General features: G+C 37.7%; 1 protein-coding gene across 2 annotated transcripts in view; it reads right to left on the bottom strand.

Annotated features, from left to right (window-relative positions):
* The window catches only part of PLCB1 (phospholipase C, beta 1 (phosphoinositide-specific)), a 920,819-nt gene that overhangs the window by 304,483 nt on the left and 601,960 nt on the right, over positions 1-14,376 (bottom strand). For both annotated transcript variants that reach the window (XM_006894240.1, XM_006894239.1), the window contains exon 4: positions 1,243-1,380. In XM_006894240.1, the coding sequence (XP_006894302.1) occupies positions 1,243-1,380 (138 nt within the window). The remainder of the gene's footprint in view (positions 1-1,242; positions 1,381-14,376) is intronic.

Genomic DNA, 14,376 nt, shown 5'->3' with positions numbered 1-14,376 from the left:
ACATACTAGAGCCCACTGCAGCAGTCACTGTGCTCATAGGGTTTTCAAAGGACTATTATTTAAGAAGTAATGGCCAATCCTGCTTCCTAGTCTGTCTTAATCTGGGAGCTCTACTAAAACCTGATCATCATATGGCATTTGACACACAAATGGCACAGATTTCAGTATCACAGCAACCCAAAGTCATCTTAGTACGGCAAACTGACAGACAAGTGCTGTACCAATTAGAAGAACACACAAACACAGCAAAGTACCAATTTAGTTTATATCTCTAATAGCAACTCAAGTCTTCACACAAGGACTGAGGGCCAAGGCTAAAGGGCCCAATTGACTTTTAATTACAAAGGTCTGCCCCCTGAGTCCTGATGGGTTTAAACAAGAGGCTTCCAGCCCATAACTTTTGGTTAATTAAATCAAAACGACCAATTAGCTTATACATTCCAAAATCTGACTGCTTCAGACAGAAAACTCTTGGACAGGATCCAACTCACTTTTCATTACAAAGGCCACCCACCAGGTCCTGATTGGCTTAAACAAGAGGCTTCCAGCCCACAAATCATTGTTAATTAACCCAAAATGACCAATTAGATTACACCTTCTAGCAGATTAAACTATTGAAGCTTTTGACCTTCACCTTTTAGTAACTAATCTGATATTAATCTTTGTAGAACAGATAATAGGAGCAGTTGTTCATTGAGTTGTTATAAGCCACAGTTGACATGACAGCACCTAACAACAATACTAAGGACAGAGTTGGGATGGAGATGTTGGAAGTGATTTAGGAATAATGCTAAAAGAAAGTAATTTATAATAAGATATTTAGGTGAAATGGAATATAGCATTTCTATGTTTTCCTTCCAAAGAAATTTTATCTAAGCCTTATTTTTGTTGTTGACTACTGTCAAGTCAAGCATGACTCATAGTGACTTTCTGGACAAAAGACCTGAAGGCATTTCTATAACTATTGTTGTTTTCAAAGTTCACAGAGTTTACAGAGGCATGTTGTTTAGGAAGTGGAAGCCACTCCAGTTTCCTTAATACAAATTGAAAAATCATCACATATCTAAATGGATGTCTTATTTAGAATTGTTTAAATACACTCATATTTGGCAGCAGAATTATTTTAGACCAAGTGATAAAGCATGTTAAATATGGCAAAACCTTCAAGTCTTTCACACGGTTTAGTACTAGATGACAGGAATTCAGATCCATGTGACGCGCTTCCTGAGATCCTGTCCGTACCTTGGCCACTTCTTCTTGAAAAGCCACAAGATTCAAATGGGAGATGTTCACCAAGTCTGGTCCATACACCACCGTGATCATGCGCTGCTCTAAACGACCTATGTTCCCCACATCCAAAAGTTCACGTAACTTCGGGTCCTGCAAAACAAAGTGAGAGGAAAAACCGTTAGTCTATCATGAGAGATTCTAAATTAATTTTTAAAAAATACACCAAAAAAACCCACAAACAAAAACCTTGAGTTAGAATGTCTTCCAAACAAAGTTTTTTCATTCTTATTAGAAAATGAAAAGAGCTGAAGCCCTGGTTTTCCAGTTTCCAACTGTAGGGTCAGAGAGGCACAGCCAATTGCCTGAGGGTTATAAAGAAAGGCATTTTTTAAAAGTATAAACTTCTTGCTTTTAGACAGTTGCTCCTCAACCATGTAATTCAGTAGTACATTTTTTTACATGCCACAATCCTCACTTTATTTTTGCAAATAATTCCCTGTATCACATTGTTATGGATTAAACGGTGTTATCCAAACATATGACATGTCCTCTTGGTCCTTGTGCCTGGGAATGCTTTCTTTGTTAGGTTGATTAGATGTTGATTAGATTATATCAAAGTAGAATAGATTTGAGGATCCATGGGGGAGGGGAGGGTGGAAGCAGAGGGGTGAGGATGGGAGGGGTGGGAGATGGGAGGTGGGAGGGTGGGTAGGTGGGTGTTAATCATAAGTGGCACAACCTGATGGGGAGTGAAGGAAATGGGGGGGGGATATTTTGTGAAAACCAACATATTCAAACGTTGTAAATAAATCAGTATAAAATTAAAAAAATAAAATAAGCAAAATCCCACAATGTATATGAATGAAACATACTGTAAGGGTATTATTACATGATAATTAATAAAAACATTTTAAAAAAAACAACAAAAAAACAACAAACCACTCCAACAAAGTAGAACAGGTCCTAACTCTAATGACTTCTGCAGATTCCATCTGGTGACACACAGACCATGAGACACAGACTCACTAAGTATTATCTATAACCAGAGAAGGCAAAGAACTTCCGGGACTCCTAGGCTACCGACAAGGAAGCAATTGCCAGGGCTGAGAACCTGGTTTGGATTTTTAGCTCCCAAGACTGTGATAAAATAGGTTGATGATCTTTTAGAGTGACTTTAGGGTGATTTTGTTTATTTGGGTTTTTTTTTTCTAGTTATAAAAATACTGACTTATTCATTACAAGTAAAGAAGTCATTATATGTTGACAAATAATATCATACTTTCATTAAGAAATAACTATAATATTCAAAACAAAAACATTTAGTGAGAAAAGTGGCATTGTTTTACATTTTTCAAATATCTTTATTTTCTAGTTTAATAGAATGCAGCTGGAGTCTCCTATCCACTCCTGCATTCAATCTTTTGTCATATCATACATTCAGTAGCTTCTGAAAAACATTACTGTATGTTCAGAAGAGAACAAGAGTGAAAAAGGCAAATATCTTAGTATTATTATTAAAAGGGTGATTTTGTTACAGTGATTTTCATCCTTCCCTTCAATTCATGGATGACAGGAAACACAACCAAAACTAAACAGAAAACCCAATGAAAAAGGGGAGAAAGTCCCCTGCTACAGAATCTGAATCAATGCATGGCTGATGTTTCAATGGGTTTGCAAAGCTATAAACTGTGGAGGAGATTATCCATCTTTCTCCTCGTGGATCTGGACTTCCAGAGAGGCACTGTCTTTGGGTGAGCAATGCAGCTCTCTATCAGCTGTGCCACCAGAGCTCCATTCTTCAATATTAAATAGCTAGAACTGAACAACTCCGTTGGTATAGTCTATGGAAAGTTGCACTTATTGCTGCTGCCTCTACTGTGGCTTGAATCCACAGGTGACTCCGAGGGAGAAAGATGGGTAATCTCCATCCATCTGAGTCTCCGAAAATCTATGAGTAGGTTCCAACTCGATGGCAATGAATATTGTAATATAAAGGACAAGAGAAAAAAAACTATGAGGAAATACTATGATTTGAGAAATGCTATGCACATATCACAAACACATAATTTTCAATTTTATCCTTGGAATATTCTGAAAACTCTAAGTTACGACCCAAAGCAGTTTTCCTAGAGCAAGTTCTGTTACTCAGGACACTACAAATCAGGATTCCTTGGCCATCCAGTTCTGCTGGGATACAAGGCTTTCAAACTGTTTGGAACTCAAAATAAAACCTAAAATAGGACTCTAGCAGCTAGGCGGAATAAGTTCCCTCCCATAGGAGAGGACCAGAAGGACATGGGAAGTCAGTGTAGAAAATTAGCATCAAATCAATCACTTAGCAAGTCTGCAGCCAGGTTTCCAAGCAAGGAGTGAACTTGTTCTCTTATTTATTGAGCTAAATGCTGGGCCAGCAGGGACTAATGACTCAGTCTGGTTATTCTGACCTCTCCTCTGAGGTTTGCATATTCTCCAAACTCACAAAGAAAGAGGATAAATTAAAAAGCCAAGAAAGAAAACAAAGTCTTTCCTGACCAGTTTTTTGTACTCGGTGCCATTTATTTTCTTCTCTGTAGTTCATACAACACTCTCCTCTGTTTGACTTCACGAAGAAAAAACATTTTCAGGTGAGTTATGAGGAGGGAAAATGGTTTCAAAATGATTTTCAAAATAACTGGAACTTCAACTAGACTAACAAGTTGAGAGTTTATTAAAATCATCAAGTTGAAATATGACCCACAAAATCTTAAATAGACATTATCCAAAAAGGAACAGAATATAGTAATTTTTTTCTTAAAAAACAGTGATAGCAAAAAAAGAGAAACTTTCAGCATTCTAGCATCAATGAAGAAGAGATCAAAGGAGAATATTCAGGAAGAGTGTGCTTCCCATGAAGGCGAATTCAAGAATGACACCAGTTTTTTTTTTCCATGAAATGATTAGTTGTATCATGATGTTTAAAGATCTTCAGGGCAAGAGTAGAAGAGAAAATATACTTTGTCAGTACTTGTACTATTTTTTAGTACTTGAAAGAGAGAAATAATTCTCAAGAGTAGCGTGACACTTACTAATCATAAATTTGAAATCAGTACTTAACAGAATCCAGCAATCTTTTTTTTTTTTTTTTCTTATGACACTTAATGAGAAAATACTTGAAGAGGAGATGGTTCTATACTTTGGGCCTTTTCTTTCCTTTCTCTGATACTAAAACAATTCACTTATTGGCTTTTCTTTCTTCTTCTTCTTTTTTTTTAAATTTTGTTCTCATTCAGACTATAACTATTTTATTGCCTTATTCTTGAGGTGAAATAATTTACCTTATCACACCAATCAAGTTGGTTCAACAATACTATCTCTCAGAACTGCAGGCTCTGGGTGTGAAGACTGAGGAGTCACTTAAATCGTGCTTGAGAAAACTATGAATGACACTGAAGAGGAATCCAGAATAGAAAATAATACTGGAAAATGGATTTTTGATACCAATGACTTCCAATAATATTATATTCCAAACCCACTGCCACTGAGTTGATTCTCACACACAGCAACTCATAAGAGCAGAGTCGTCTGGTACCATGGGGTATTTTGATGATCAGTTTAAATGGGGACAGAGTATCACTTCTCTATCTCATGAAGCAGCTATTGGATTTGAACTGCTGACCTTTCTGTTAGCAGTTGAGCATTTAACTATTGTGTTATCTCATGGTAACTCTCAATTGGGTTTCTGAGGCCGTAAACCTTTATGGGAAGACTGCTCATTCCTTTCCCAAAGGGACACTGGTGGGTTCACACCTCCAATCTTTTGTTTTGCAGTCTGACACACAATGTACTATGTCACCAGCACTCCCTATTTTAGGCATATTCAGCAGGTATTTACAAAAAAGGTGATCAACTTTTAAGAGTAATTTAAAATTTTAAATATATTCTTATTGATGGTATTGTAGGGAGCTTTGATGAGATGGTCCATAAGGAATTGCAAAACTATCCCAAAGGTTGTGACTCTCTAGCACTTTGAATCTACTAGTGCCTTCCAACTAGATGAATGATTAATTGATTCATGACAATGAATGAGTTTGAGAATGGTGAATATGTATTCAAAAGAACAATTAATACTTATAGATCTAGAAATCTATAATGAAGTAGTTAGAAATGATGTTCAGGATGAGATAAAGTATGGTGGTAAAATAATACTGATAATTTAACTAACCGAAATAGTCACAATGTGAGGATTTATTTTATAAGTATTTCTACATCTAGTGTATTAATATTTTTGGCTGGCAGCATAATTCCTTACCACTAAGCCATCAGAGCTCCTCCTAGGGAATTAATATTTTTGAAGGAAATATTAATAAAAGAGTACTAAACACCATTTGGAGGGAATAATTTGGATTTGAGACGTTTGCTCTCAGAAGCCCAATATTTAATAAGTATAGCACAGTGGAAGTAAACAGAAAAAACCTTTCAAGTATATTAAGTATTTAAACAGGTTCCTTACTTTTTTTACAAGTCACAAAAATTTAAATTATGCTTTACTTTCTTTTCGACTAATGCACCGTTTTATTTTTCTTTAAAACTACATTATTAATTTATTTCATGTTTAAAACAGCACCAGATTTTAACATGTTACTTTAAGAAATAATTTCATGTTTTCTTTCTTTGAACAGAACAGAACATCCTGAGCTGACTCGGTTGCATGGAAACCCCTCAAATAATAATAACAACCAAAAAAACCCCACAAACACTAGCAATTGCATCAGTCATGCATATGACTTATGCATACCGACCCCCCCATGACCCACATATCTGGAAAGAGAGTCAGGCCTTTCTTCTGTGAACCTCAAGGTGGACTCAAACTTTCAGTGTGTAAACCATTTGCACCACCCACTTGCTTCATTCACAACACGACTCACAACTGAGCAGATTGAGATGTAAGGGACACATTGAAAAAAAAAATTTCTCTTTTTATGTACCAAGAATTGCCTTCAGTTCTTTTCAGCAGAGACCAGTAAGGAACAGGCAAAGGGGAAATTGTCTGGGAAGATAAGTAACAAAGACACTGAATTCTTTATTATTATTATTTTGATTACAAACTCATTCACATTGTGTTTCACACTATTCTTCATTCACACTGTGTTTCATACAATCATTCCCATGTACTATGTTTTATAAAATAAATCACCATTGGATTAAGCCCATCATTACCCTGTCCCAGCTGGAACTTTCCCACTTCCATTTCTTAAACCACCTATAGGTAAAAGTAATTGAATAGAAACACATGTCTACCAAGATGGTGTCCTGGGTAAGGCACTCTGGGAAAATAAGAGCTTTGCTTTAAAAATTGAAAACAAAGGAAAAATAATAACGACAAAAGCCCATGAGTAGTTTAAACCCAAGCCACCTCTTCCTCAAATGTTAGTAAGTCAAGCTTTTATATCTGAATTTTGGCTCAATGATGGAGCCTACTGGAAAGTTGTCTGAGAAGGGCTTACCTATGCAAATGTACTTTTTGATCTCTGCAATCAATATAACTTTCTTATTTATTTTCAACAACTTGAACATAGAGAAAAACTATAAAAACATAAACTTTTCAATTTCTCTGTCACATAACACTAATATTACTCAGAAGAAAAAACAATGGGCAATAATAGGAAACTTAAAATTCAGAATTTTAATTTTAGATTGATGTTGTTGTTTTTTACTAAGTGTCACTCAAATTACCAGCTCCTTGGTCCTTAAACTGACATCATGATCTTGACCCCATAGAGGGCTTCTTGACAGCAGATATTCCCAGCATATCTTTTTATTTCTTGATTGCTGGTATTAAGAGTGTTGCATCCAAGTAAGATGAAACCACTGACAATTTCAATCTTTTCTCTTGATCAATCATCATGTTGCCTACTGGCCCTATAGGGAGGAGTTTTGCCTCCCTGATGCCAAGGTGCAACTTTTTTTTTAAGAAGATGACATGATATGTATGTTGGGTATCACCAAAATAAAACAGCTTTTTAAGACTCAGATTTCATTTTTAACACCAAAAGCATTTTTGGTGCAGGAAAGATTCCTAACTAATCTCTCATCCCCATGAAACACATCTTTGTTGGATTTTAGACTTACTGAATAGTTCATGGATTAGGTTGATTTTGTTTCCAGCACTTAATGCAATCTTCTCAATCTCAATTACAGTAACATAGGTGAAGAGATAACTTTTGGAAGCATTTCCACTAATGTTCAATACAGCCAAACCACACCCGCTGCCCTGGAGTCCATTCTGACCTCCAGTGACCTTTCATGAGGTTTCCAAGACTGTAGCCATTTATAGGAAACTTCCCATCTTTTTTGCCCAAAGAGCAGCCGCTAGATTCAAACCACTAACTCTTTGGGTGGAAATAAAAAAGGTAGACTCCTTTTATTCAAGAGACATTCACATGGTTGTACAAGATTTCACAAGGACAAAGCCATCTGCTCTTTGAAAGCAGAATAAAATAATTTTTTCAAGATGTCTTTTTAAAAAATTGGCACAAGAGAGGACAGGGTTCAGATCTGTCATTCTCTGTTGGACATATTAAGGTCTCATTGGTTCTACTCAATTTGATGGTACCTAACAACAACAATTCAAATGTTGCTATTAAGAAAGACAAAATTCTTATTTTCATGATGAATCTACATCAATTCATTGAAGTAAACTTTTATATCTGGGAAAAAAATTCCAAACCATTTAACAAATTTCCTTTGAATTGATGCTTCTGCTCACACCCCTTTTAAATGCCCTGGAGATGATGTTTTCACTGGATTGTACCAGTAGCTTTGGCACATCACGCAGCCAGTTAGCTTTTTTTAGATGAAGCAGTATCTACTTACATCATGATAAAATATGGTGCTGTGAACATTTTCCTAAACAAAGGGTAGAACTTGTAGGACGGTATTTATTTCTGAAATTTTCCTCCAACTGACAAACAGTTTTCCTTTAATATTCTTCAGGGTTTTTTTCCCTGAAGTATACAGAGAAAACCAACTGATAATGGGGAAAAATTGATTATGTATAAATAGTATAAAGAAAGAGAATATAAGCACTGTTCTTCCTATTTCTTAGGGGTATTACCATAATAAAATTATTCTTTATTTTCTTCACTATAATGGTGATATGTATGTACAGTCAGTATCTACTCAGGTTACTGTTAGCCTTGGTACAGAGATTTGCTATTGGAGAAAATCCAGTAATTTTAGTTGGCCCAGGAATGCTTCTCCATGCATGTAAAATCAAGTGGGTCTAAGGTGCCAGAAATGAGATATTGAATTAAATTAATCAAATAGTCAAATAAAAAAAAAGAAATTAGTTGGGAAGAAATATGAATACAACCTTCTAGAAAAGGATTCACTTTGGTAACAGGCATAGCCACACATCTAAAAGTCTGACTGTTCTTGGGAATGGTAGACTAAGAAAGAAATAAAATTCAAGGAGAATTTATAAATAGCCTTCTAGTCATTGCTCAAAAATGAAATGGCTTGAAGTGTTCCTTTGACCTTAGAATAAACCCAGAGGTTAGTTTAATGGGATTTCAAAAGACAAGAAGAAAAGAAGACACGGTGATTGGGGATATTGAAGCAGGCTAACTGCAAGGAGAAACGGAGAAAGAAGATGCTGAGTTAATGAATGGGCTCACATTCCCTGGCACAAATAAATGATTTTCAAAAGGTGGAGATATTCAAGGGAAATAATTAAGGAAATGCAGTGACTATGAATTTCAAGAAGGCTAATTATCTGATATAGATAGGTTCCTGATTTTATAACATATAACTGATTGAGAGATTATTTCTCTTGAATTCTCAGAACAGAACCCTCAATGAAAGACCGAGGTGTAAGTTTTCATGGAGGTGATCACAGAAGCACTGTAGAGAAATGAGGCAAGAGGAAAGGAAACCATTAAGTTGTCTGTTATTGAACCTTTTATTACTTTGGGCAAATACGCTGTAGTAGAGTAAGTGTTCAACACGGCTCTCCTAGGCATTGACTTTGACTGAGTGAACTTATGTTAATTACATGAATGAGGTGAGCAGCACCACTTTGGGTGGTACCATGCAAAAAAGCTGTGTGGACGACTAATGAGGAAATGTAGCAGTCTTGCCATTTCACCAGGATTAAACTGAGCAGGTTTAAAGACAAAAAAAGGAGAATCTTGCTCCTAGCAATAAAGAAGGAACAGAGAATCCAGGAAGCATTCTTTTGGGTCAGAGGTTCCTGCCCTGGTCAGTTGGGGACCTCGATCAGAGCAGCAGCAGTAGAAGAGGTGGAAAAGAACCAGTGATCCATGTGAGACAGAGCTGAGCTGGAACTGGAGCCTCATAAGGCCGAACTTGAGAATCTTTTCCTAAATTTAGTGAAGGATTAGGGGGAGGGAGAGACATCATAATTGGAAGGACTGAAAGGGCTTTGTAACATTGACCGAGAGCTGTGAGGTTGACAGTCTGAGGACCTACAAATGTGCCTGAGAAGCTTTCTGGATCAAAGACTTAGATGCTATTTCTGACCTGTTTCTATTGTTGTTAAATGCCATTAAGTCACTTGTAACTCATGGCGACCCTTTGTACAATAGCCCTAAACCCTTCTCTATCCTGTGCCAATCTTACTGTCTCTGACACACCTACCCCCATTACCCCAGTTACTGAATCAATCCACCTCATTGAGGTCTTCCTCTCCTGCACTGTCCTTTCACCCTCCCAAGCATGAGATGTCCCTCTCCAAGGACTGACTGGTCCCGCCTTGCAACATGCCAAAAGTATGTCAGACGAAGCTTCAGAATCCTTGCCTCCAAGGAGCAGCCTGATTTCACCTTCTCCAGGACAAACCTGTTTGGTTCATTTGCAGTCCATTGTATATTCAACACTCTACTCCATCACCACAGCTCAAAGGTATCAACTCTCTTTCAATCATCCCTAATCATTGTCCAGCTCTCTGACACATGGCAAGCAATTTCAAAGCCTATGGCCTGGATGAGAATCACCTTAGTCTCCAGACATATGTTGTTGTTCTTTAGCACTCTGGAGAGGTCCCTGAGAGTGGACTTTCCCAGTGCAATTCTTCTCTTGATTTTCTGACTGCTAGTACCAAAAATGTTGATTATGGAGCCAAGTTAAAACTCTTAACAATCTTAATCTATTCACCATCCATAATGATGCTGCCAATTGGCCCAGTGATAAGAATCTTTGTTTTCTTGATATTGAGCTTCAATCCATATTGAAGACTGTAGTCCTTGACCTTCTGCAGCAAGTGCTTCAAGTCCTCCTCAGTTTCAGCATGCAAATCATCTACATAACACAGGTTGTTGATGACTCTTCCTCATTCATCAATCCTGATGCTGCATTCTTCCTCATACAGCCCAGCCTCCTGGATGATCTGTTCTGCACATAGATTGGAAAGGTATGGAGTCAGAATACATCTCTGGCAAATACCCTTCCCGATTTTTAACCACGCAGTGTCTCCTTCCTCTGTTCTTTCGACTGTCTCCTGGTCCAAGTACAGGTTTCACATAAGCACAATCAATTGTTCTGGGATTCTCATTCTTCTCAGAGTCAGCCATAGTTTGTTGTGATCCACACAGTAAAACGCTTTTGCATAGTCAATGAAATACAGATTGACATTTTTCTGGTACTTTCTGCTTTCAGCCAATATCCAATTAACATTAGCTGTAATACCCCGAAGACCACAGCCTCTTTTAAACTCAGCCTGCACATCTTGCAGTTCTCTATTGACGTGCTGCTCCAGTTGTTTTTGGACAATTTTTAGCAGAATCTTTCTTGCATATGATATTAATGATATTGTTCAATAATTTCCACACTCTGTCAGGTCAGCTTTCTTTGGCACAGGAATAAATATTGATCTCTTCCAGTCAGCTGGCCAGGTGGTTGTCCTCCAGATTTCTTGACATACCCAGGGCAGCGTCTGTTTGTTGAAATATGCTAGCTGGTATGCCGCCAACTCCTTGAGTCTTGTTTTTTGCCAATTCTTTCAGAGCAGCTTGAACTTCTTTCCTTCATCACCACAGGCTCCTGCTCACACATCATTTCATGAAATTCTTCTGTATCCACCAATTCCTTTTAGTACAATGACTCTCTATACTCTTTCCATCTCCTTTTTATGCTTCTTGGCTCATTTAATATTCTGCCGAAAACATCCTTAAGTATTACTACTCATGGCTTGAATTTATTTTTCAATTCCTTCAGCTTAAGTAATGCTGAGCGAGTTTGATTTTCTGACTCCAACTCTTTGCACACTTCATTATAATACTTTGCTTTGTCTTCCCAAGCCGCCCTTTGAAATATTCTCTTCAGCTCCTTAATTTCTTGATTTCTTCTTTTAGCTTTGGCTTCTAGGCACTTTAGTGCAATGTTCATAGTCTAATCTGACATCCATCTTGGTCTCTTCTTCCTCTTCTGCCTTTGTAATGATTTTTTTTGTATTCTTCATGGATGATATTCTTGATATTATCCAACAGCTCATTTGGACTTTCCTCTTTGGTGTCCAAGGCCTCAAACCTGTTCCTGAGATGGTTTTGAAATTCGAGTGGGATTGATTTAAGGTCATATTTTGGTTCCTGTGTATTGGATTTAATTTTCTTCAACTTCAGCTTGAACTTGCATATGAGTAGTTGGTGGTCTGTTTCACAATCAGCTCCTGGCCTAGTTTTTACAGCGTCTCCGATGATTCCTTCCACAGATGTAATCAATTTGATTCGTATGTATCAGGTGAAATTCATGTGTATAGCCTGCATTTATGTTTTTTATAAAATGTATTTGCAATGAATAAATTATTGAATGTGCAGAATTCTATCATTCTATCTCCAGCTTTGTTTCTATTGCCAAGTCCATGTTTTCCAACTACTGATCCTTCTTCCCTGTTTCCAACTTTTGCATTTCAATCACCCACTATTATCAATGCACCTTCATGGCATGTTCGATCAGTTTCTGACTGCAAATGTTGGTAGAAATCTTCTATTTCCTCCTCTTTGGCTGTGGTTGTTGGTGCATATATTTGAATGTTAGTGGTATTCACTGGACTTCCTTGTATGCGTATGGAAATGATCCTGTCACTCACCACACTGTATTTCAAGATGGATCTAGAAATTACTTTTTTAATTATGAAAGCAACCTCATTTTCTCTCACCTTTTCATTCCAGGCATAGCAGATACCTGTTAACTTCTTTAATAACCTTACAATTGTGAATACTGCCTTTGAGTTCTCTGAGGCCATTGCACTGGATCCCGCAGTGGAGCAGCAAAAGCTCTGAGGGGTATTTTTGGTATTAGTATCAACAGAAGTAGGTGCAGAAGCATGAGGGTACACCTCATATGCATCCTTTTTTTACTATGGCTATTGAGTATGGGGACTGCCCCTCTTGTGAAGTTAGTGGAGATTGGACACAGCCACTCCAATGTTGGCTGCACTGTTTTTACAGGAACCGAATCGAAGTTTCCTGGGGAATGTGAGAGAGTGTGAAGAACACATTCCAACTTGTGCCATAAATTGGCGAACAATAGCCTCTCTGTATTGGTCCCAATTAGCCTACCAGCACCAACCCAATATTTGTCAATAGTCAATATTTTAAAAAGATCTGGATAAATTGTGTATACTGCACTGAAACAGATGAGGGAGAGAATAATTTAAAAGCGATGTATGATAGGATATTATGGTTATCACAAGAGTCTACAATTAAGGTTGCACAGTGGAATGTACTTTGGGCAGTGAGGGGGTGCGGGGGGATTGTGTATCAGGGATGGAGTGTTTCTTTTACTTTTAAAAGAGAGGAGTGAACTGGGCGGGGGGGCTGGTCAGGGAGAGAAGTGCAGCAATGAATGAATGGAAATCCAAAATCTCTGTAAATGTTCATTAAAATTATTTTTTAAAAAAAGATCTTAAATGAGTAGAGTTTTGACTGGATTGCCCACTGGTTAAACACTCTGCTATTAATAAAATAAGTTAGTGGTCTGAGTCCATTCAGAATCACCTTGGAAGAAAGTCTAATGATTTACTGTGGAACGATCAGAGCCATTGGAAACTACTGAACACAATTCCATGTGAAACACATGGGGTTGCTATGAACTGGATGTGACACAGGAAAATTTTGTTCGTGTTAAAGCAGATTTTTAGCTACTTAGGGGAAGTCTGCTTTATATATACCATGAAATGGAAACCAATACTTTCTATCCCTAAACAAGATAAAATCCTATCATCCTAAGGCTCTTGTACTGCTTCTGTGGTTTGGTGTTCTCTAGAGACAAGCTGGGACTTCTGTGGTACAGTCCATGGTGTGTTACGACGCTAACTCAGAGCTGAAGACCTCATGGGGTTCAAGTCTACCAGTGGCTCCGTGGAAGGGAGATGGACAATCTAGGCTTGTAAAATGTACAGCCTCAGAGACCCAGTGGAGGGTCAGCTGTGAGTCTGAACTGACTGGACCACAGTGAGCTTTTTAAGTTTTGAAAGAATACCCACATTGCTACTTTGGGAGGCCCTCATAAAGACTCACATAAACATCTTTTCTTAATTCTCTTCTTTGTCCTGTTCTTGTTTGTTTTCTTTCCCTTTGTGCTCACACTCTGCTTTGTTGCAGTGATTCCCTACACAGCTTGCCCCTGGAAAGTCCTTGCCCGGGTGAACGTGGATGTGCACATGGATGTGTGGAACTGTCCATTGTCACTGGTTGTTAATGAATTTGTTGTTGTTGTTATTGGGTACTCTAGAATTGGAAAGGACCCAGAGCTGACCCTCTGATGGGTTTTCACAGACATTTAATCCCACAGGAGGAGATTGCCCATCTAAACTGCTGTACTGCACTGTCTAATAGTCACATCTCTTTTCTTGATCTGTCCCTAATTCTCTCAAACTCATTACGGCCTGGCAGCTGGACAATCTATCCATACAACCCTGCCTGTCATCAGTTGGGTGTTACTCCTGGAGTGTTAACTCGGCTGCAATTACACAGTCAGAAAAAGATCTCGAGACTGTATGGAAAAATTCCTACTGGAAATTTCTTGAGCTGAGTCAAAGAAATCTGAGTGGGACAGAAGAATGTCTTTATAATGCTGTAGGGTGATAACAAGAAATAACAAAATTTGACCAAATGTTTATTAATCCACATATAAATTATGGGATCTATA

The sequence above is a fragment of the Elephantulus edwardii genome, unplaced genomic scaffold (genome assembly GCF_000299155.1).
Source record: "Elephantulus edwardii isolate Elephantulus edwardi_28Jun2011 unplaced genomic scaffold, EleEdw1.0 scaffold00138, whole genome shotgun sequence".
Taxonomy (NCBI): domain Eukaryota; kingdom Metazoa; phylum Chordata; class Mammalia; order Macroscelidea; family Macroscelididae; genus Elephantulus; species Elephantulus edwardii.
This window is presented reverse-complemented; position numbering and strand designations above follow the sequence as displayed.